General features: G+C 41.0%; 1 protein-coding gene across 4 annotated transcripts in view; it reads left to right on the top strand.

The window, feature by feature from the left end:
• pax7a (paired box 7a) overlaps window positions 1-25,686 on the top strand; it is a 57,572-nt gene that overhangs the window by 19,464 nt on the left and 12,422 nt on the right. For all 4 annotated transcript variants that reach the window (XM_081607026.1, XM_081607025.1, XM_008408577.3 and 1 more), the window contains 3 exons: window positions 6,900-7,099; window positions 16,693-16,858; window positions 18,403-18,599. In XM_081607026.1, the coding sequence (XP_081463152.1) occupies window positions 6,900-7,099; window positions 16,693-16,858; window positions 18,403-18,599 (563 nt within the window). The remainder of the gene's footprint in view (window positions 1-6,899; window positions 7,100-16,692; window positions 16,859-18,402; window positions 18,600-25,686) is intronic.

Here is a 25,686-nt window from a genome sequence, read left to right as displayed (position 1 = left end):
AGAGATGCCGCGCCATTCTCAGAAAAATGCAAATTGAGAAGTTGTTAGTTATTTGATGTTGCTGCGCGAACCTCCACCCCCACCCCCACCCCTCCTCCCGCCTCCGATGCATCCCTCCAACTCCAGTGTTGGTGGTTGAATCGCATGCAGTCCTGGGGACAGGCAGGCCTGTTTATATGCAGGCCTGGAGCAGAGAAGACAGCGCAGAGACAGATGCATGTCAGAGATAGCAGATCCCATCTGAGGCAGATGCCTCTTATCGCGGGCCTGTTTGCATAATTAGGCCTTTTGATATTCACCCCCTCTGACTGACAAAAAGTATAATTGCAGGCATCAAGTACGACAAAAGGTGGGCACAAAATAAACAAGTCAACACAAACAGGGAGAAAAGACGTGGTGTTATTTTTGTCCTGTGGGAAAAAAAGAGGGAGGAAAAAACAGCATTTTTAACCAAATCTGCTGTCAGTCACAGTCAACTGGTGTGACTCGGTGCTCAGCAGCCTGTCCTGTGAATGCCTGCAAAACACAGAGCGTGAGGCCCGATTGTAATTATGCTGGAACTAATATGCTTTTCAAAATGAGCCATTATGAGCTAATGCTGCACTGCCAAAGCCCTGTCTGTTTTTGTCCCTCTGTCTTGGAGAGTTTGCAAAGGTATGGCTGATATTGAGGCCATGCGTTGTGATATCAGAGAGAGACTATGGGGGGAGGGGGGGGGGCGCTTCACTTTAGGGTTTGGCTGCACAGGTGAGGCTGAGACGAGGGATTTGGAGAACCTTCGCTGCTAAAACGAGAGCTTCTCTTTGTCACTTTTAGGGTGTTTATTTGCAAAGATTGGTTTTCCTGTTCTTATTTTTTTAATATTTAAGAGCTTAATAATTTACTGTGTTTTTAATGGCAATGTTTACAACAGACATTTAAAGATTTTATTTTATTTTTTTTATATTTGCATTAGTGCTTTCTGAAAACCCCCCAAAAAACTTTAAAATGAAAAGAAGTAATGCCTTAACTGGTTTATGCACACATTAGTCATCTCCCTCATGCCCCCGACAAAGATATGTAAAAAGCCATAACATAAATGCATATTTTATTGCAGTAGCACAATCTTTCACTGAAAAATTGACTGTTAATTTTTAGCACATTTATTCATGCGAAGCTAATAAATAATCGTTTTCCATGAGATCACAGATTGTTGTTTCTCTCCCATCAATGCCTTGTATAATAACCCTTTTCCAAAAGAAGATCGTTCATCTGTTTCATTTAACAGAGTCTCCATTTTGTGTCAGGTGAATCATTTATATGTATGACTTTTTTAACCAATATACTGCTTAATGATCCGAAGTTTTTCAACAGATCTCTGTTTAAGAGAAAGTTTAAAGATGTCATATGCTCTAATAAGATTCAAACCATCCCACAGCATCACAGGTCCTCCACCATATTTAGCAGGTGGCATGAGGTACTTTTCTACATATTCCTCTCGTGTTATTTTATCAAGATAACTCAGAAATTAAACTTTGAGTTGTCAAATCTTCATTCAAAATATAAATTAAGGAATTTGCTTCAGTCAAGGCATTTCTGGGCCGTCTGTGATTTTGTGAAAAAAAAAAAAAGTATAAATATATATATATATATATTTTTTTTATTTACTCAAATTAAAATATGGATTTTTCCAATTATTTCCGTGTAAAATAATGCACTTGCTGTGAAAGGTTAATATATTTTTAGGCCATTTCCAAACCAGGTGCTAGCAAATTTGTCTGCCTCTCACCAGCCTGGGGTAATATTATGTTTATTGCTGTTGTTACCCATCGTAAACTTGTAACTTAACAGATCGCTTGGTTAATTGCCACGTTAAATAGACAGCTGTCTATTTAATTAGCATTAGCTCACAAACCTGGAGGATAAAGGTGAGGTAGAGGAGTCTGAGGGCTTGGAGGGAGGACGGGGCTTCAGATGATGCACAGAAGAAAGTGTGATGAGGATCCCATCTGTCTGGGGTCTGTCTGAAAGGTCAGGAGAGGAGCACGAGGGGCAGGAAAAGCCTTTAAACCTTGCTGCAACCTTCAAACTATTAACTAGCAGTTCAAGTCTTTCAAGAGGAAGAGCTGAGTTTTATCTGAAAGGCCTGTTCAGAATTAAAGCATCATTAAAGCACAGCCACAGCAGGGCGAAACGATCTAACATGCTTCCTCACGTCGACAGAGTTCATTTGGAGTACTCGGTACTTTCACACTAATTAAACACGGTTCACTACATATTCCTGCTGGTACCTGGAAATTTAGATTTTTTTCTCCTTGTATTCAAGCGGCTTATGTATAAATACCTTTATTCTAGTTGGTTTTTACCAATATTGAAATGCTGTTATAAAACACCTAACAGAATGATCTGTGCTTAGTGTGTTGCTGCGTCGTGACTCTGACCAGACGAGTTGTTTTCCTGCATTTTAATTCACAAAGGAAATGAAGGAGAGAAAGAAAAACTTACCACATTTGGAAGATATTTCAAACCAACTGTAAAAGGCTGTGAAACATCTCCAGAAGCTGAGAAAGAAGTGCTTTCTGTTCTTTTCTGCCTTCTTTGTTGTTGTTGTTATTGTTGTTCTTTCAGCACGAAACATTTTTCATGACAATATTACGCGATGCAACGTTTGTCAAACGTGGATTTGTACGTATATGCCGAGCGTCTTGCATGGATCAGTGATTGTGACGTGCTGCGTTTTGCTGTGGTCGGTGTGTCACCCTGTCGTCTTCTGCAGGTTGTAAAAAAGAAACTACCTGTCAGTCAAACTATCGTATTTTTACGTCTTTGCCTGCCCATTGAATGTAAGCAACTTTTATAATAATTACAAGAGAAATATTTTCTTTCTTTTCTTGAATTCTCAAGACTCACAATCAAAAGAAGAGATAAGAGAAACAGAAATTAGTCAAGTCATATGGGGAAATTAAGTTTGAGTCATGTAACTTAAGTGTAGTTTATAGCTTATAGAGGTGTGCAATATTGCATATTTTGCTATCAGTTTGATACTAAGTAAAACATCACTGGTAATAATACCATTATTATATCAAACATATTGTTTAAGTTGGATATAGCATTGAACCTTTGACCTTTGGGCATTTTTGTGGTTTTTCCTTTGAATTATTTTGTTAAAATCAAGTTTTATGGGTGTCTACAAATATTTTAATAACATATTTATATAATATGAGGACAACTACGTGTGTGTTGTTTTTTAAAGGAACAAAGTGTAAAAAATGATTCAAATCAAAGCATAATGTTTTTAAGGGTAGAATTGAGAAACTACAATACTAAAATATAAAATAAATTTTCAAGATGAAATCTGAAACTAAAGTATTGATCTAGTCAAGCTGGTAATTATACAATACTCACACAGACTTGGTATTGATATAATTGATATTTTGGACTGATTCACACACCAGTTTATTCTCAGCTACAATTTAGAAATGCCTGAAGGTTCTACCATCTTGTTGTGTTCCAGAGATTAATGTTCATTGGTGCAAAACATGTATAATAACCCCAAAACAACAGAAAAAAAAAACTTGTGAAGATTCTCAGTGAAGCTTGGAAGAGGATATGTACATATATATATATGGTCAGTTCAAACTTTGGTGTTACAATCATGATTTTTTTGGAAAATCCATGAAATTCATTGTAATGTGGGAATGTGGGCTTGGAGCTTTCACTGCCCCCGGAGTTCTTTCTGCAGCCTAATCAGGCTTTTACCTTGACAAAGCAGAGTGTAAACCTGATTAATTCCTATTCATGATGGCCACAATTTTAAATCAATATTGAGGTAAAACCTTGGAGGGCCCCTGGAGCAGAGTACACGGCACTAATCGTGCCCACTGGATGCATCATAATGAGATTCTAATTGGACAATAAGTAATGAGACAAGGCATGAGTGGTTTACCAATATCTCATGAACCTTTGAATGGAAATTACAGCGGTTGTATTATGCAAAGGTCTAATCAGAGTTTACCTTTCTGCACTGTTAAAGAATTGACCTGCTCAATCCTGCAGGGCCCCATTTTGTCTATTTATTTAGCTCTTATTTTGCATAAAGCAGCCTGAAAGGCGCTGATTTCCTCTCTCTTGTCCTGCCGCTCTGTGTGTCTCGGGTTGTTTCTTAGATCGGCGGAGAGAGCAGCCATGTGTTTCGGAATATTTTCTGTCCTCAGCTCACTAAATTTAGTCGGCATACAGATGAGTTTTACATCGTGTCCAGGTCCCATTTGGCCTCCAACAACATGTGCCGTGTTCCATTTTCCTTCACTCATTACAGGCAGCACTGGTGACCTTGTGCCTCTGGTTCATGTACAACAGCAGATGTGTTGGCTCTGTGGGCTTAATGACGAACAGCAGTACAAGCCCAACACTGCTGAGGTCTATCAGTCAGGACACTGTTGAAACCACATATTTACATACACTGTATTAAAAAGACAGATAAATATAAGTTTTTTTAGATCAGGTGGGATTGGACATTTTTTTTTCAATTTGAGAAATGACAGAATAATGAGAGAATTTCTTTGGAAAATATTTTTTCTTTACTTTTTTACTGTTTTAGAAGTTTGTAGGAATGACTACAGTATTTAGTAGAACTGTTTCTGTATGACTTTGGAAAGAAATTTTGTGTATTCTCTCAATATGTGGAACATCCCTCCTGTTAGTATTGGTGTAGCTGAACCAGGTTTCTAGGCTATTCACAAACTCCTTTTCAGCTATAACTACAAATTTACTAACATCAAGGCTTTATGATGACCACTCTCAGACATTGACTTTCTTGTCCTTAATCCTAACTAATCTGGTTGTGTTTTCAGACTCATTGTCAATTTATTGGACTCAATTGGGCTCCAGTTTTAACTTCCTTACTTTTTTCACATGTGATTTCAATATTCCACAATATTCCAATTTTCCACATAATTTTCTTTTCTCAGGATCTGATTAGTGAAGCACCACACTTCAAAATGAAGGTAGTTGTCTAAATTGTGATCTTTCTTTTGGAGTAATGGCTGCTTCTTATCTGAGTCCCAATGATGGTGGGACTGGTTTCAGTGGGAAACCTTTGATATCACCATTAGTTGGACTGTGCAAAAATGTTTAAAGGCACAGTACTCTGACTAATAACAAAAACATATCTGAATAAAGTTCTATCTCATTATTTGTTTGCATTTAGCAAATAGAAAACTGATTAAAACACAAAGTATTTAATCTGAATCAATGTCACATTGTTAGAAAACAATATTGAGTCTGATTGTCAAATGTAACACGTGTTTCCGACTGTACAGTGATAAACTGCGAGGTCGATTTGCTAGCTAGCTAAACTTTGTGAGAACATCTCCAACAAAGGAAAAGGCAAAGAAAAGTGATAATTTGAGGAGGAGAGGACGGTGGTGTCTTGCTCAGAACCCCACTGAGCATGTGTCGACTCTGACCCCGGCGTCTCCCCCGCGGGGACGTGGAGGTGACTTTGCAAAGTGATCCGCAGACCGCTGCGCTGCTCTCAAGTGTCGTCATGGCGAGTTACAGAGCAAATGGATACCCGCATCCTCATGAAAACCAACAAAGGGATATGTGCTGTATGTACATATTCAACTTTGTATGTTCAAGGGTGTTCTGCAGCCCGAGTGAGCTCGTGCTTCAAGAATCAATCTTTATTAAAAAGGATAAGACTGAAGAATTGATTTAATGAATGCGGCCTCATGTCCTGCGGCCACATGTAATCCGCACGGAATCGTCGAGCACGAGCTCAGGGGGACAAAAAATGTTCGCAGAAGACTGGTGGAGTGGCCTGTAATGATAGTCTCCATATAATCCCATAATTCCTTGTTTAATTAAACTCTGGAGCTGGCCTTGAGACTCCGCCAGCTCTGTTGCTCTTTTGTTCTCACAGTTGTTATTTGGAGGCAAGGTCTGAGTGCTCTTTTGTCCACTGGAAGATGTGACTGGAGTGAGCTGGAACAAAGAGCCAGACTCAGGTGCGCATTTCCACCGGAGCCGGATGGCAAAGGGCCCCTGTCAGAACCCGAAATCTTTTCACGCGCCCTTTTTCTTCAGCATCTCCCTTTATTTTCCCTTCTCCCACACTTTCTGGACTGAGCATGATGCAATCCAACTAGGCCTGGAGCAACACTGGCACATCACTCTGCCTTGTCAATGTCTCAATGAGGAAATTATGAAAATAAGAATTTTATGACATGAAATGAAAAGGGCCATGTAGTTTGAATAGACATGCAGAGGAGGTGAAAATGATGCAATTTTCTAAATTCAGTTATAATGGTAATGCGTATTTACTGTCAAAAATTTCCCTGTCGGCCCGGATTGTACAGCTTTGTGCTGTATCTGTGTTCCTCGAGCAAAAATTCAGCTTAGTTGAATGCCGAAAAAGTAATGTAAAATATGCTTTAATTCATTCGGTGACAGCAGGTGGAAACACATGGGACTGAATGGTTTTGGTGCGATATTGTGCTCTATTTTATGCACTTTGGCTGAGCTGTGTATGAGCAGTATGCCCTGGGCCAATGACAGAGAAAAACAGGGTGAGGAGCAGCAAGGTGGCCTCTGCAGATTAACCTCTCTACCCACTGGCAGCCCACTCCCCCTCAGCTCCCTGCCTCCACAGCCTCTGGGGCCCCTCTCACAGGCAGGATTGCATATCAGGGCCTCTTCTATATTAAATAAATATCCACAGATTAAGATAATATTCTCCCAGTTGTGTACGGAGAGAAAAGTAGCTGTCATTTGAATCCTCTCCGATGCAAACCCTGCATCACGAACGACAAAAGAGGCCCTTCTAGAATGCAGATAACGCCATTATTTTTCCACAAACAGCTAATTCTCCCAAAGGCCTCTCGACTAGGTTCTCATTAGGTTTCTCTTCACCTCAGGTAACCGCACAGACGAAGGATCGGATGTTGATTCGGAGCCAGATTTGCCCCTGAAGAGGAAGCAGAGGCGCAGCCGCACCACCTTCACAGCAGAGCAGCTGGAGGAGCTGGAGAAGGCTTTTGAGAGAACGCATTACCCCGACATCTACACCCGAGAGGAGCTGGCTCAGAGGACAAAACTCACAGAAGCCAGAGTACAGGTAGGTCCAATGGAGCTGTACGCAACTTAACCTTAGCTGAAGCCCAGATGAAGCAAAGAATAGTCATTCTTTTATTTTTACAAGGACTATGTCTTTGTGAGTAGGGTGAATTAACTACTTACTGCAGAAGCACAGAATGTCACCAAGGAAAAAGCCTTGCCTTTCTCTATAATTTGAGTCTGCATATTGCTTTAACATAGTGTTCTTACCCCATAGTGTTCTTTTACACATTTAGTTCAAATTACAGCCACAAACTTCAGCGTAATTAATCGGGATTTAATGTAGGCAAGCAACAAAGTAGCACATTGTGAGGTGGAATGGATTCAGATTTTTTTTTTTACAAACAAAGTTCTGATATTTAGGTTGTGACCAGCCGCTCCTTCTGCAGGGGAAAAGAATCCCTCAGCGTGATGCTGCCACAACCGTGTTTCGCCATTGCTCAGTAAGATGGAGTGGTGTTACAGCATTTTAAATGAACACTCTGTCTCCTGCATTGCTTTCGGCAAACTGCATGTGGGACTTCTTGCAGATTTTGCTCTCCATGTCTGGTCTGTCAGCTTTTGGACACTTGGAGATGTCCTCTTTCCATTTTAATATCATGGATTGCACAGCGCTCTATAAGATGTTCAAAGCTTGTTACTCACAACCTAACTTTACATTAAATCTTCCTCATATTTATCCCTGGCCTTTCTACTGTGTTCCTCAGACTTATGATTATTTTTATTCATTAATGTTCTCTAAAAAAGCTCTGAGGCTTTTATAGTACCGCTGTACTCATATTGGGTTTAAAAGACACACTGATTCTTCAGGTAATTTGCTACTCTGGATTTTATTTTTGGGTGTCAAAGTAAGGAAGGCTGAATACAAATGCTTCCCAAATGTTTCAGACATTACCCTCCTTCCAGTTTACAAATATACTCTACTTTGACAGTCTATCACATAAAATCTAAATAAAATGTGTCAAAATTTGTGTTTCTAGCCTGACAGAATGTGAAAAACCTTAAGGGGTATGAATACTTCTACAGTGTAATACATTCATCCATCATGAGCACGTTTTCCTTCTTTTCATGCTATTATGCTTAATGTTGAAGCAGTTTGACAGAAACGTTTCCTTATTTCACACCCTACACTAAGGAGGCCACTCTGACAGCCTGAACTCCCCACAATTTAATACAAGATTGAAGGAAGATGTGTACAGTAGAGTTACAGCAACAGCTGTTGTTCTAAAGATGGGAAGGGAGCAGAAACTAGGAGAGGAGCGAAAGGGAATGCATTCCTGATGGATTTCTCATTTCGGCCTTTGGCCAGGATCTCATCCCACCACTTTCAAGCTCGCCGCTGCTTGTAAAATCCTCCACATATCACACAGAGTTCTTCATCCTCTCTGGGGACCCCATGCCCCGACAACAACATTAATCAATCAACTGCTGGAGGAAAAAAAAAAAAAACTCTGGGGCACCCCTCTCCTCTTACCCCAGCGGTTCACACTCACTCTGAAACGGCCCAAACTCCTCACCGCATGCTAACTGTTCATCACACCACAAACACGCAGAGTTGGTAACTGATTCCACACATGTCACTGTCCATCTTCAAAACCCCCCAACATGCCCGGGTATCCAGTACGTCTGATGAGAGAAGGAGCGCAGTATGTCAAGTGGTGGAGAACTAAGAGCTTCAGCTGAGATTTTAATGTAAATATTACCCTGCGTTGCCTTAAAAAGTTCAGTTCAATTTTGCATTTCATCTTCACGGATTAAAGCAATCATGATATTTGTACAGTAGTAGCAGACTTTATCAATTTGTTTCTTATATTATCTAACAAATGTACTTATTATTCTCGACACATGGAAACTAAGCAGAAGCTCAGGACCCTCAGAAGACAAGTTATGTAATGTAAATATGTGTACAAGTGACAAATCAATTGAGAAAACAAAAGTTGAAGCTCTACATTCAAAATAAATGTGATTTAATTGATTCAGAATGTAAAGACCTTCCTAGGCAAAGGAGAAATGGCATAAAACTTGGTCAACATCAGAAAAAATAGCTGGCTTTGATTTTGGTTGATCTGGATTCAGGTTTTTAAAGGAGATCCAGGATCATTCAATCATTCAATCTTCTAAAAGCCACATTTTCTAAGAAACAAAGAAAATCATATGAAATGAATGTGAGTCGAGCAACACACATCTATTGTGTGACTAACTTTTCCTCTAGTTAAAACCGTGACATTAAATGTTTATAATGAATAACCTTTGGTAAACCAGGATTAATTAACAGGAATATCTGTTGTGGGGTTTGTTGTTGGATGGATGGTCTCAAAAATCTGCTTAGGGTCCCAAACAACATAAAGTAGAACATTTTTTGGGTGGTTTTAACATTTTTACTAATAAAAATGTAAAGTGCAGCATAAACTGCTTGTCTGTCAACATGACATGATGCAACTAACACCATGTTTTGCTATGAGGAGGTATGATTAGACCGTGCAATGTTTGTTTTCTGACAAACACAGTGTTTTTCATAAAAAGTTTGTTTTTTATTGGGGTTTTTTCTTTCTTTTTATACCATTATTGTAGATGTAAGGTCCACAAATCTAATTTTATTTAGAACCATATATATTCTTGGTTATATCGTCGGGCTGGTTCTGTTCTTCAGTCATCACTGAGGACTGTGACACGTCATTTAAAACATTTCTTTCTTCCATTAACGCCTGAGTGTTTATGAAACCGCAAATAATCATGGAGCAGAATGTGAGAACTACGGGAGAAGAATGCCACCGGAGTTACTTCTATTTCTTTGCATTTGGATAATCGACTTAAATTATGTCATGTGAAAACCTGAGGAATTTGAGCCGCGGCTGTAATTTGTTAATGCTGTTTTCCTCATAATCTAATTCTTTGAGGCTTTGAAAGTCTCAAAAGGTCAACTCAAACTTAATTTTCTGAGAAGGTTATGGAGAAAAGGGAACTGATGGCCAAAATAAATAATGCCAACAGTGGTGCCGCAGTCTGCATGCTTCAAAGAACACATTGTCAAACCACTTTGTGAAAAGCCTAATAGTTTTTTCTAGCTTTTGCTCCAGAAGCATCACCGCTTTTACAAAACCGATTCTGAATTGCGCGCATGCATATTTATCTCCTTTTACCGCTTTGGACAGCTGATGGTGTGAAAGATTGTTTCTGAAATGTGAGTGTACATGAGAAGATGTCCACCAGCTGGGCTGCTACATTGGTGCCCGAATGGCCTGTCAAAGGCCAGGAGACGAGACCCTCTGGCCAGAGTGCAAAGCTCCTCCAGCACAGCTGCAATGACGCATCTTCCAGATGTCATCCAGAAACTCGCTGCAGTTTGAGGCTGAGAGAGAAATTACGGGCCGGGGTCCGTGCCGGGGTCCCACACGCTCATATTTTATCCTCGGATTTGTGCGAGCTGTCATGGTTCGCTGTTATCTGTTTGTCTTTTAAGATGGCGATAATGTGGAAAGCAGTTTTTGGGTCGGGTGCAGAGGTAAACTGTGAGGCTAACACCTCTGTAAACAAGGCCGCCAGTCAAAGCAGAGCTGTAAAATTAAAGGCTGGATCATCACATGAGTGATGAGTGTTTGGCTTAGCGCTGACTCACAACGTAAACTCATAAACAGAGCTAACTGCCTGGCGTCTGCCCTCGTCTGCCATTTTAAGACCCTCTCAGCATCTATCTTGATCAGCCCCGCTGCCCCCTTTCAGAGAACTTCCCGGTGCTCCTTTACCACCACAAACCGTGCAATGGTTTTATCACCCTGGCTGACAAATTGTGGGATGTGATCCATATCTCTCAGCAATTAGTTCCAGGCTGTCTCTGTAGGAGGGGACGCTGCCAGGTCTACCTTCTCTGTATCCGCTGCGGATGCATTGCGCTCTGCTGCTTTCCATCTGATGACCCCTCAGTCTTAACAAGAGCAGGCAACAGAGCCATTTCACAAGAGCGTTGCTGAGTGGTGGATCAGGTGGGGAAGCACCGCGCAGGGGGAGAGATGTGCAGGCAATGGGCAGCAGGTTGCTGTAAATCAGCTCTTACACATGAAGAAAATTGCATTTCCCTCCTATTTAGGCTGAAGTTTTTAAGAGACAGACGCCTGCGTCTCGACCGGAGCTCATCATCTCAGCATGCCGCTGCCAGCTCGCTTTACCAAATCTGTCACATAGGTCCTCTTTCATTACCAATAAACATCCTCCGTGTAGCTATTATAGTTAGTGGAATCTAATAAGGCATAAGCACTGCTTTTTATGAAGCATGCAAATCAATTTGGTAAAAAGTTTCTTTCTTTATCTGTGGCTTGCGCTGCTCTGAATGGGAGCACACAGAAAAGGCCTATAAGTGGCTGTGTGCTAGCATCTTTAGCCGGGTGTAAAATACATTTACAGCTGAGTTTAGCCTCATGCAGGTGGTTTTAAGCAGGTTAGTGGAAATGTAAGGTATTCCGTGTTTATATTTCCTCATAGTTGTGCTATCAGTCAAGTTTCAGCACTGTGAAGGAAAAAAAATCCCAATAGCGCCGAGTGGTAGCAACCAAACCCAACAGGCAACTGTATTCCCGCCAGTGCGGGTTTACTTCTCATAAAGGAATAAATAGGATTTGTGTAGATTGTCGGGAGGAAATTGTTGCAATGCATCAGAGTGAATGTTCTAACACTTTCTTATTATTAGAATTTAAATGACTTTGGTACAGTGCTTCTGTACTCCTGATACTTATCAAGCTAATCCCACTCTCCTCACAAATTCACACTCCTAGCTACTTTAATTAGCATAGTGCCAGTCTGGAAGGCAAGCAGGGAGGGAATCAGAGGGGAAGAAAGAGGAAAAGGAAAGAGGAGGAGGACGTGTGAGGCATGGGTAAGGGGGGGGTATTGCGTGGTATGAGGCAGAAGAGGATTTGGTGTGTTGTTGAAGCCAGTTGCATCACCTCTTCTGCGTTTTTATGGGTATGAAGTCAGCAGCACATTTTGTTTTGTCATTATCTGTCGGCTCCTGGTATTCATCTACCGAATGTTGCAAATTGGCTCTTGAAAGGCGTCACATATTCAAGACTTGTCTTTGGGAAAAGAATTCATGGAGGATTGTGTAAACAGGCAATTCTCAAATGTAAATGATCCTGTTTAAGAGAAGCAACACACAGTGGATTTTTTTTTTTGGTCTCTGTGGTGCACTGTCATGGCTTTACAATGTTGGCATGAATGCCCACTATCACTGATCAGCCAGGAATTTAATCGCTCGAAATCAGTTCTTTTGACTAACACTTAAAGGAAGATTAACAGAGATGAAGCAACGTGGAGTGCACCATGAATCACGGACTCAGATTTCATCACTGCATTTAATATTTCACATGCTATCAGATTGTAGGCTTAAAGTTTGCATATGCTCTGCCTTGCAAAATTATTCATATCTCTTGAACTTCAGGTTAAAACCACAAAACTCCAATTATTTTTATGTGACAGACTGACACAAACAGGTTCATATTTGTGAAGTGAAGCTAAACTGTGAAACTGGAAGGAGACCAGCTAAACCAGAGATCTCCAACACTCAGCATGTGATCCACATGTTGTGGCTTTTAACATATAAAAAATGAGAAAGACAAAATAATAGTGCTTGATACACTGTTTCTAAAAAGACATGTTACCTAACAAATCTGTTAATAGTTTTTCTTTGTTTTTCTATATTTTTTCACAGCAGATTGATAACATTGGTGAAAAAATAATTGAAATATATTTGTTTTTTAATTGAATCATTAAAAAACAAAATAGGCATTTATGAAATTAATAAGATCTCTGTTTTTGATGGGTCATGTTGCGGCTGTAGATGTTAACATTACTTTGCTCTGAACTAAACTGACAAGCCTGGCAAGCAAAGAGTATTAATCAGGGAAGAAACCAAGAGAGTCATAATATCTCTGGAGGAGAAAATCATATGAAGACCCATGTTAAGTTTGGATGCTTCAAAGATCTGGAACAAAAGATTCAATGAAACCTTTTAAACTATATCTACCTCTCAAAAACATGATAGTGGAAACATCATGCTGTGAGTACATTTTCTTTTCAACACAGACCAGAAAATAAGATTTATAAGTCACTATACATATCGATCCAATCTGACTAAGTTCTAGTGAATTAAACGTCAAATTTGCTAAGAAGAAAAAACACATTTTCAGTCTCTGGTCGTGCAAAGATGGTAAAACAAGCCTCCAAAACCTTGTCATAGTAAATGCAAGCTCACAGGGTATGAACACTTTTGCACACACTTTTCCCGATACAGCTGCAGCTCAATTGTTTTGCTTTATTCTTTGTTCTTCCTTGACTCTTGATGATGTCCCTTTAACCTAAATGGGTCTAAATAACGTTCTCCACCACAATCCAATAATACAGACCTGCCCAAGTGCCCTAGATACTGGGAGACTTTATAGTCAGTGAAAATGAGACAGAAGCGTATTCCTGGTGAATTCAGGCCACGCACTCGTAGGTAAACGAGGGTAACAATGAAGAAGCTCTGCAGCTGTCTATGTTTCTGCAGAGAATTAAACCGGATTGGGGAGAGTCGAGGAGAATTTCTGTTCCAAGGTGACTTTGTGATCAGGTTCCAGAGCACACAGCCTCAAATCCTCAGCTTCGGGCTGTGTGTCGTAGTCTGTGCAAGAGTCGATGTGTGCATGTGCAAGAAGACTGGGCTGGTAATGTATGCATGCTGGTGATCGGGTATGGGCACATGTGCAGCTCCACTCAAGTGCTTGTTTATCCCCGTCTGTGCTAAGAGTCTGATGACTGTTGTAGAAAGCCACTTTGTGCCTTATGCTTCCTTCTTATATTAGACTGGATGCACTGCATGTCCTGTCTGTTCATCCTTACGTGACTGAGGCGTTAGACTAGCTCTTTTTTCAAAGTAAGACAAACCATTTGCAATAATGGATCATGTTTTTATTGAGTTACATGTATAAAATTATTAGCAGCCTGAAGAAATGCTAAAAAGAAATGTTAAGGTGTGAATATTTTTCTTTATTAGGGAACCATCTTATTGTCGAATTTCATCCGGACATAAATGAGATTTAGATATTTTGTGGAAAAAAATTAGTTTCTAAGTTACAGTATCAACTAAACATAAAACACCCAAAAAGGTTAGATCTGATGACTACTTGAAGAGAAAGTCAAAAGAATGAGTATTCAAAGTATTATCAGCTGATAAAGTCTAAATAAATAAAGACGTTACCACTTTTCCTCTTTAAAAGTTAAACGTAAAGGTTCTCTGCATATCTGGAGTTCTTTAACAAGTCTAAGGCAGAAGTTTGACAAAGAAAAAAGGAGGCCTTAACTCCAAAGGAGTTTACCTGTTGTCCATCACCACCAACCCTAAAAAACAATAGCAAGGAAGACTCCTTCTAACACTGTTTTATAACTTCTGTCTGGGTGGCTTACGTTGACTCAAGACTGAGATGTAACACGATGTAATCTTGTGAGATGAGCTGATTTGTGTTTCTACCTTTTGATTCTGATTGTATTCAGCTTTAAACAGCTCACTAGCCGAAGCCAGATCACACACAGAAGAAAAGTTTGAAAATTTATCAGGACAAATTCGTTTCTACTTAAAACAAATCATATTGGTTAACCTTCAAAGAAGAAACAAGTCCAGACTCTAGATGTTATATATTTCAGTATGGACAGGCATCTAGTTCAAGGTCTAAGAGAGAATATGAGTTTGCATTCAAAATGTAACACTCTGCATGTTGTGCCTGGTCATGAATTTGTTATAGATCATTTCAGAAGCTTACTGATCTATTAATTTAAAGTCATAGTGTAGGCACAATCTCCTAGTCTTGGTCAGAGAGTGAAATGTGTGCAAAAAATCAGATTGGGTCCAAATATCTACATATATTGTAGATCCAGAAGAAGGAAGTAAAAGTTCATTTTAGCAGGATATCAAGACAAACACAACATATGGCAGAATAAATCTTTCAAGGTGAAACTGAAAATGAAAACACTGAGTTAAGGAAAGTAGTAGAAGTGAAAAGTAACTTTAACATTCAGGTGTTTTTGTATCCGCCATGATGAAGCACCGGCTTCCTGAGCTTGGATGACAAAAGAAGGAAGGAAGTTAAAGTGAGCATGAAAGAAGGAGCGTTGTGAGTGGATGAGGTCGAAGGTGAAGTGGCACTGCCGGGTGGGGTGATCGGGAGTGTGTGGAGGGAAGGGGGTGCGCCTCCCTCAACCCCGACCCCCAACCGCGCGCCCCCTCCCTCCCTTGAGCCAGGCAGCTGTTTGTCTGGCCCAGTCGGTGCTCAGTTCAAACCTCAGAGCACGCTCCACTACATCCCAATAGGAAAAATTTCCCCAAGCTACACCTCGCGTTTGTTTTGTAATAGCCGACTGAGGAGATTCAGACTCGGCCTTTAGAAGCAGTCGCGCTTTAGATAAAGATTTCCTGTTGGTTTTCCACTTGCACACCCCGAGATTTGTCCTTCGCTGAAAAGCTGACACAGTCGCTGCCTGTTGTATCTTATTTTCTCCCTTGCAAACTGAGCTAAGAGCAAAAAACTCTTTGTGGAAGAAACAACTGTATAGAAAAAGAACCACATTCGAATTAAGATCTCTGCAAGGCTGAGATCCCTTGTAGGCCCATACGAGTTTATATGTATGTTTGTGCACACAAAAAAGAGGCGGGCCCTCAAAATGCAGAGTACGTCTCTGTGTAAGTCGCCTTGAAAGTGTCCCTCTTTAAGACCTGTTTAAAAGGGACGCCCCCTCTTTGTGTCCACTGTTCTCGCTGGCGTACGGAGGGCCTTTTGTCCCCCTCTTTCATGTGCTCTCACAATAGCGCTGGCCGTTTGAAACACAACAGTAGATGAACTGCGCTGACAGTGTATTAAACTCTGATGAATTGCCTGTGCGAGGCATAGATCAATGTCCTTCAACCCCAAGCACACAGCGAAGCCCGGGCCTTGTCTCAGCTAAATGGAACAGGTTGCTGGCTCTTTTCAAAAGGCGCCTGATTATATTCATGTTTTGTTGAAGCAGAGGCCTTTTTAAAATGTGTAAATCTTTGCCTTTCTAAAGACTCCCTATTTTCTTCCCCTTTCATTCAGAGAAGTGACATGGCAATGCTGCTCATTTTGCTGCCATTCTACTTGTAAAACATTTTTTCTTTACTCCTTAAAATATACCTTGCAACTTAATAAACAACAAAAAACAAGTCTTACAGTTATATCCTGGAAAACATCATCATTTACCAGAATGTCTTTTAGCTTTTCAAGCTTACTAAGGGGGTGTGATGCAGACTAATGGCCTGCCTCTGACCTTTCAGTGACTTCTTCCCTCTGAAGGAAGCTTAGAGCTGCCTGTTTACACAGATCACAACCACTTAAGGACAACAGAAATAGGCCACTGAGCTCCCAAAAAGGGCTGCAGACCGTCAGCTAACAGCAGCAGCACTACTGTTCTCACCAGATTAATCACAGGTGGCAGACCTCCCTCTTAGACGTCAAGCTAACACACACTATTTAAAAAAACAAAAAAAAGGACTCCAGCTAAAGAGAAACGGAAGCTTCTTTTTGAAATTATGTCTTTTTATCCAACTTGCAGGTGTGGTTTAGCAACAGACGGGCTCGGTGGCGCAAGCAGGCCGGCGCCAATCAGCTAGCAGCCTTCAACCACCTGCTTCCCGGCGGATTCCCGCCCACGGGGATGCCGACTTTACCCACCTACCAGCTGCCGGAGACCAGCTACCCCAGCACCACGCTATCACAGGGTAAATCTGACGCAACCCAACATCCAAAACATACAGAATGCTCTGTCCGGTGGTTGTAACTCAATTTTGCTAAATATTGCATTAGTCCTATTTATTCGTGGTATGCCATCCATTTTTCATGTATATGTTAATAAAGTTGCATGAATCATGTGCTGCATATAAGAAGCATGCAGCAGCTTGTTATCTTTCTAATCACATCTTTGTCACAGTGAAAAAGAGACAAGTCTTACATTATAAGCAGGGGTCACACAGAAGCTTTACACTTTTTACTAAGAAATTTGTTTTCTAAAGATGATTCAGGAAACGCCTGGCAGAAGCTTTCATACCAATGTTCACAGGACTTAATGTATTTTATTAGGATTTTATGTTATTTACAAACCCAAATTAAATGGAAATGGCCTGTATTTGTGTAGCACTTTAGTGGAGTCCAAAAGCGCTTCACACTACGGTCAGTGATTCACGCACAAATTCACACGCTGATGGCGAGAAGCTACATTATAGCTGCCCTGGAAAAAATGACGATCAGCACCACCAAATCTGCTGACCGCCGCTACCAAACCACCAAAGTAGCAGATAATTGTGAAGAGGAAGGAAACAGATGTGTTGTTTTTAAAATATTTAGCAACTAGCAAAATGAAATGTATTTTTATTTAGTTTTTGTGGGTTCTCTTCCTAGAATCATCTTTAGCTACAATTAAAGCTGGAGGTTTTGTGTCTCTGCTTAATAACAGCAGCTCAAATCAGTTAGACTGGATAGAGCGTCTCTAAGCAGCACTTTTAAAGTCTTGCCACAGTTTCTCAATTGTATTCATGTCTGGACTTTGACTAGGACTTCCTAGCATTTTATATAAACTGTTCCCATTGTAGCTCATCATTCTGATCAGAGTCCTCCATAGGCAGCATCAAAGAGGTTTACTTCCAGAGTTGTCCTGTGTTAAGCTCCATTCACCATGTTGTTCCCCATCGCGTTTCAGGGTGGAGATAGTTTTTGTTTTGGTTCCACCGGACCAGATAACCTTCTTCTAGACGTTTGCCGTGTGTCCTGCATAACTTGTGGCACACTTTAAACATCACCTGTCAGAGTTTTGTTTCAACAAAGACTTTATTTTTGCCAGTTTTTGGAAAGTAAGAACGTTTTTTATCCTGCCAACAGTTTGCCTCTTTGATAAATGATCTTCTCACCCAAAATACTAGACGCTAGTTCTTAGTGGACAGCAGTTTCTTGGTAGGCTTAAGATAAATAGGTATGACCAAACTTAACTTCTCAATAACTGTCTCCCTCCCTGACCTGTCTGCTGTGTTGGTCCTCATGTTGTTCACTAACGTTCCCCTACAACTCCTGAGGCCATCAGAACAGTTGTTCTTATGTCAATATCAAATTAAAGCTGTTGTTTTATTAAAGTATTAAAATGTAATTACAGGTATCAGAGTATAGGAGGGTGAATAAAATCCACTCTACACTTCAATTGGAACCTTTTGTCGTAAACATTCCTGTTGTTTCTGTGCAGAATGTTAATGTTGTGTATGTTCTTTGTTTGTGTCAGAGGGCAGCAGCACATTGCACAGACCACAGCCTCTGCCGCCGTCTTCCATGCACCAGGGTGGTCTGAGCGCCGACAGCAGCTCCGCGTACGGCCTGTCGTCCAATCGACACAGCTTCTCCAGCTACTCCGATACGTTCATGAGCCCCTCCGCCTCCAGCAACCACATGAACCCTGTTGGCAACGGGCTCTCCCCACAGGTCAGACCCAGCAGCCCTATACGGCCTCGTGCCATGTCTTCTTCTCTCATAGGTGTTGATAACGTTCTTTATTCCACGGCTTTCCTCCTCCTCTCTCAGCTAAGGATATGTAATTGCGTTTTTTTTTTCACTGAAATTAAGATTCAGAAACAGCATGTTCAGCGAAAATAACTGCCAGTGTGGGCTTTTATGTTCGCCTTTCCAAAGCCCTGGATTTATTTTAGCTACTCCAAATTGCTACATTTGTAAAACAATTGGATTAACATCAACAAATTAAAATTCATCTTGATAGCAACCAGAAGTGCTCAAGCTGCTCCAAACAGCGGTTTTCTACTTTCCTGGGACATCTAAATCCTGCACCGCGCAGAGAGAGCACATGCAGATGAAATAATTAGCTAAAGCTTATAAATGTGGACCCATAATCTTCTTCACGTAATTGTCTGCTGCTCGAAGACTCCAGTGCCTTGTGTGATTTTTTTAATTTTTTAATTTTTTTTTGCTTGTGTCTTGTGCTGCATGATTTTCAGGCATCTTTATATGCAGAGTGAACCTAAATTTAACTCTGTCCACTTCTTGGACCTTAAAGTAAAGATTTAAGTGTGTTGTTTTCTGAAAAGGATTTGGTTGTTAACATCTTTTAGACACTTCCATTAATGAGCGTTCAAATGCGACTGTCTTCTTGTAAGGGTTGAGCTTTAAGTAGCACAGAATGAAAAATGATTTGTATTGATGCAAATCGTGTGTACGGAGTGAATTATACACAATTACCCATCAATACTGGCCAGTCTTGCCCACCCTCACCAACAAGATGTGGTTAACAGGCAGAAAATAAGATTGAAATGGTGTGTAAAGAGTTGAAAATGAATTTCAATGCTGCATTTGTCCACAATTACCCCGTCGTTCACACATGTTTTATTGGGGAGTTTTTTTTTTCTCCTTCCTTCAAATATTTCTGAAAGCAGATTGGAAACATTCTTGGTATTACCCTCTTTCTTCAGAGAAGAAAGAATTAAGGATTTTGTGACAAAAAAGAGATTTTCTCTCCTGCTGGAGCGACGGAGGATAACATGGAGGCTCACAGCGTGTTTGATTGTTAATCGTGGCACAGGGGTTTTAACTGCTAATGCTCTCACTGCAAACCTGCAGAAAAACACCAGGAACAGGGAGCCCTTTTTTTTATTATTATTATTAATGGGTCTCTCTAATGCTGGCATGGGGTGCACTGTCGCTTTCCTCTCCCTCCCGTCAGAGCGGTTGAAGAATGTGTTGGGATATTAAACATTTCCTGTCACAGTAGGGATTAGGACGTGAGCATTTGGGCAGCTGTAGAGTGCGGATTTTCCGTTTTCAATTACTCAATCAGAAGTGATTGATAGAGACGCCAACTGACACGCACTTTAGCTGTGTGTGTTTTTTTTTTTTTTCTGGAAGTTTATTTAAATATCTCAAAGTTAAAGTGTTGATTTTTTTCCTCCCCACATTTTTCTGCATGATGTTTGTGCTGCACTGAGGTGAAATGATTTGAATGCATCCAGATTGCTGTGTGGCATTCCTATCAGTGTCCCAGCATGGAGATGGATGCTCCCGCTGATAGAAAATCAGAGTTCGCTCACTGGTGCAGCTTCCTGCTGTGCTGGGCAGACCTCCTCTCTCCACAAAGCAAAACACTGAAAACCCAAACAATGAACCCAATAAAAAGGTTGACTGTATGCCCTTTTTTCTCTTACATTTAACCTAATGTCAATCATAAAGCAGAAGTAGCTACATTTTTATTGTAAACCCATTTATTTTTTCTCCTTTTGTGTATTGGAGGGGGGGCAGGGGGTAGAAATGAGAAACTGATATTGTAAGTTGCAGACGAAGTCTGTTTGCAGTAGATATGCTTGTGCATTGGTATGTGCAGGCCATTCCTTCAAGTGTCTGGCACTGATGGCCTTGCAGTTGCTGTAAAGATTGACAAAAATTCTGTGATTCGAAGTAAATGGGCTGCGGTCGCGAGGTGCCAAATCTGTAATGGAATCCTGCAGCGTTCGGCAGTCCCGACAGGAGCCCGCGTCCATCCCAATTCCATGACCCTTCCCGACAGCACACATTTTTGCCCATTACAGGCGGTGGGAGAAAAGCTATCCACACTCCATACCGGCCACTGTCATTGTGGGGTATACAACATGTTTGGCTGGTTGAGGGCGGGGCGGGGGTCGCGGGTGGGGGTTGGAGGGGTGGTAGTATATTAAAGGATCGTGAGAGCAAAGCTGTGCCTGGCTGGGCGAAAGGTATGAAACCAGAAGTGTGTTTTGTTGTTGGTCTTGTTTCATTTAGCGGCTCAGCAGGTGTTGGGGAAAAGGAGAAAGCAGGGGCATGAAGGACGGGCATCCCTGTATTTTTCAGCCATGCTCAGCTGAACACAAAGGTCAGAGACTATGTGCCCTCTGTGATTGACACTATGAAGCTTTGATTTATGTACAAAAGAGAAAAAAGAAGAAGCTGAAATTGAACAGACTTTACTCATTTTGAAAAAACCAATTGTCAAATTGTTGTTGCCTTAGCATCTAAAAATAAATTACTGCATGTTAGGAGCATATGATAAAAGAGGAAAAAACTTAGAAACATACAGAGAAACTGGTGTGTGTTTGGAATAGGACGATTTTCATCTTTAATGGAGTCATAGTCTTGCTGGAAACTGAAAGTCGAGTCTTTTAAGCACGACTTTCCTCCACTTTAATGTCATCTTGATGACAACAACCTTCAAGCCAGGAAGAAGACTCAAATCCTTCTACGATGAAAATATTTTGTAGAGATGTGTCAGGCTGCTTATAATCTTAAAAAGTCCAATGCTTTCTGTGACTAGAAAGGATTTTCTAGATTAGAAAACGTTGGCAATCCTTTGGAAATCTCACTGACCAACTTTACAGGGAACACAAACAGTTTACATATTGTGATGCTAACATGCTGATAATGCTAATCATGCTAAGCGCTAATACAGGATGTAAAGGACAGTTTCAGATGTGTCCCCTATTATCCTTTTATTGTCCTGTGAAGTTGTGGTGGTATTTGTATATTTTTAAGTGCGTAAAAAATTCATACCCAAAAACACTCAGTTACCTCACAACCAAAACTGCAAAGGTAGAAAGTGACCAGTAGACAACCTATAATTCACTTAAGTTGAGTATTATTTCTACAGATCTCTCCCTCCCAGAATCTGGTGGATTTTTTTTTGTAGTGGTATTTTTAAGTGATGCAAGGAAAGAAAGCTTTGTAATTTTTTTTTAAAAATATACGTTTAGTGTTACACCGAGCATTTTGTTGTTAAGATTATTAAGGCTTCGATTAATGCTGAAATCAGAACTGATAAAAGTGTTCAGACACAAGAAGAGCTGGTAGCATCACTCCAAGACATGTGTGCAACATGCAGGAGCCACAGGAACCAGACGTCAGTGGCAGAATGAAAAGCTCATGCCATGGAAGGGTGTTCACGGCTATCCTCTCCCCCTGTAAAGAGGCATGATGGAGCAAGAGAGAAGCTGCTAACTCGATAGGTACGGTGGATATTCCGATAAAGGAAGTTCACAAAGTTTTATGAGAAACTTTTCTTTCCTGTTTTGCAGTTTTGTGAAACTGTTGTGTGTTTTGGAATGACAAGGATGTGTATGTGTGTGAGGAGGGCCTTTGGGCTGTGTGAGTGGGCCGGGCCTACACACACACGCACGCACACATACACGCACACACGTACACGGGATCAGAGGCAGAGCGGCTCTCACCCCTGCCTCCCTTTGATCTGTGTCCCCAGGCCTGCCTGCCCGCGCGGCGCTGCACCGTACCACGCACGCTGACACCATGCTCACCAGCGACTCCCCACAACTGTCTGAGCGAGATAAGCCAGGGGAGACTCCAAACTGTGCTGCAGCTCTTCCATTAGCTAGTGCAGGCGCTTCTTTTAAAAATGGGATGAATTATTTTTAAGAAGCTAGCTCTGCTGTTGCCAAAAAAAAAAAAAATGGAGAGTGGGGTGGTGGTGGTGGGGAGGGTGAATGTACAGAACAATCCGGGGCTCTGGCTTCATTCCGCCTCCCTCCCTGACTTCTAACAAGACATCCTGCACCTGAATACCAATGAGAGGGGGAGATTCATGTAGTCCCCCACATTATTAAAACTTGGGCATTAAGCCTCTCACCGGGCACTGTGTCAGCTGGCAGCCTCCACTGACAACAAATCAAAGGGGATGAGCACATAGCCTGCATTCACAGCTCAGCCACTCGCGGAGCAAGTGGGGGAATACATACTGGTTAATTAGAACTCCCATTAAAACAAATACTGTTTCAATTTGGCAAGTATAAAAAAAGATGTAAGAGGCTTTAAAAAAACAGACCTGCTGTCGGCAGTTGCCAAGAAAATCCAGGGGCTGCAAATCATATCCACTGGCTATACTGTTTCTGAACAGATTATTAGTGTTTTTTAGCTGCCGTTTCGCAACACTTTCGAACTCTGGGGAAATATTTCCACCACATGTTCCTTTTTCACGAAGCGCGGCTCTGTTGCACGGTCGGTTCGCGTTTGCCCCTTGCAAGTTGTTGATTGATAATTTCGCTTCTCACTACTAAAGCTTTCATTGTGGTTCTTCTGTAGCAGCGCTGCTGCACCTGAGCCATTTGTTGCTCCATCTTTTGAGTCTCTTGAGCAGCCCGAGCGCTGCCATTTTCATGTTCATTCCAAAATATTTCTACTTGGCGCCTGGTGCATTCATAATCTATTTTTCTCACCTACCAACCTTGCTTCCCCTCCACTTGGCGTTCTGTCATCCAGCTATGCCTTCCTTGCCAATGGTGCTCCGCGTTCCCTCTCCTCTCCCCGCCTTCCTCTCCTTGCTCTCCAGCTCTCTCCCCTGGAGAGGCAGCTCTTCTCCCCGCGCCCAGATGAAAGGCTACGGCGGACAATAAAAATGCTATTTAAATGCAAGGGTGTTTGTGTGCGGGTGAGAGATATTTCCCGCTGAAAGTGAGCTGCTGCATCCTGATAAATAGTAAATATAAGGGAATGTGATTTACATTTATCTTGCAGAGGCAGCCAATATGAATTTCAGTAAATCCTGGAAGATGGGGATTTAAGGAGGAAAATGACTGAGGCTGATTCACATGCGGTGTGTCCCACGCAGCTGAGATGCCTATGAGGTGGAGAGTGCCACTGCTTTTATTAAAGTAGAGACGCACACAGACGCCGATCGTATCTGAAAACACTTATTACACACAGGGATACACAGTGGAGATATCCAGCCCTTACACACTCTGCATAATAATAGTAAGAAGAGATGCACCGATCAGACTTCTCCTGGCCGATGTCTGTTCCCATTTTTCTCTTAGGCCTGTCTTCCAATTTGAACCCATTCGAATTTTATTTCTTCTAAGAATAACACATAAAAGAAAAACTGTCTTAAATGCTCCTTAAAATAGCTCATAGTTTTGAATCCAAGAGAGAATAAGGGAATTATGAGATTATACAAAATTTATGTAGCAAAGCATTTGCCCCTGAACTTTATCTGATTTAAAGAGAAATAAATGTGAAATAAATGTTGCTGTTGAAGGCATTTAAGATGAAAATCAGAAATAGTTCTTAGTTTTGATACATTTATTGAATAGGAAAAATAATCAGAGGCATATTTAAAGCTTTTGCTTTTCGCATTTCCAGCTTTCTTTCGACTGTGATCTGCCACGTTTGATTTTAACTTATTTTAATTTGTCCTTTTTAAAAACCGTCAACCATATTAAAAGAGAAAAATAAGATCCATTATCGTTGTGATGCAGGCTTGGAATGAAAAAAACTATTCCAAATGCACCCACAGACCTATTATGGCTGCGAATCGTTTCCGGTTTTCTCTATTCTATGATCTGCTGATTACGATTTCACTGATTTCAGTTTGTTATTCTAAGCGATGTGATGCATTAAAGAAAAAAATGCTGCACATTCTTTTTCAGCAATTGTAATTTGACTCAAAAATATTATAAAAATTAGTACCGTATATGGCTCTCTACACGTGAAGTGATGTTTATTAAATGACATTAAAAAATGCTTCAGTTTGCAAGTGGTTGGTTGATGATCTTGGTTTTGAAGCTTTTCATTAGTAAGAAAGAAAAATGCACCAATCAGGGTTTTCCTGGTCGATACCAATTTCTGGTTTACTTTGAAGTCAGACATTTCCATCCATTTTCATTCGTAAGAACCAAAACACTTAAAAGAGAATATATTTATACGACAAGTTCTTGGATATTGGCAGCATTTGAATCCAACAGAACAACATTATCATTTATTACCCCAAACATCTGCCGTAACTATTTTATAATTTTAGAAACTCAAAAAAAGCTATTTCTGGTAGACAGAAATTGGTGGGAATTCTTACTATTGATAAAAAAAATCTGATTTTCTTTTTACTATTTCTAGTCAATTGACTTATGCATCTCTAATAATAATAATAATAATAATAATAATAATAATAATAATAGCAATGATGATGATGATGGCGGGAAACTGTTGAGTGATTGGGGTCGGGGTGCAGGGAGGGTTCTGGGGCAGCTGGGTAGGAACCTGCGCTGAACAGCCAACGTTTGGGATGTTGTCCGGCTGCATGTGGTTCCTGTTAGTTCCAGATGCCACTCTGACAGGTGCATAGCTGTGATTAATAGTCTCCGACTTCTTCTCTCAGCCATTCTGTCGCTTCTCCCCTTCTGTCTCTGTCCCTCACCAGTTCGTCTCTGCATTTTCAGCGCAGGAATAGGAAATAAAAATGAAACAAGCCCAGGAGCGTTGTTATTGACATTGAGCTTCATTTGAATTGTCTCTCTTCGTCTCCCCTTCCTGACAGTAAGATGAAAAAACATGGAGGTTGGAGGGTCCTCAGCTGGTTGTCTCACGCAGCAGCTTTCCCCTCTCAGTCTCCAGCTGAGAGCTATTTCACTATTTATTTACATGTAATTATGGCTATGAGGTGCAGATATTAACACTGTCAAGAACAATTTGACCTGACATTTTTCACTAGACCTGGCCCCTGCTGTTTTCAGCAAACAACCTCCTCTGCTCCTGCTCCTCCTCCCTCACTCCC

This window comes from Poecilia reticulata, chromosome 5 (assembly GCF_904066995.2).
Source record: "Poecilia reticulata chromosome 5, P_reticulata-male-v2, whole genome shotgun sequence".
NCBI classification, from domain to species: domain Eukaryota; kingdom Metazoa; phylum Chordata; class Actinopteri; order Cyprinodontiformes; family Poeciliidae; genus Poecilia; species Poecilia reticulata.
This window is presented reverse-complemented; position numbering and strand designations above follow the sequence as displayed.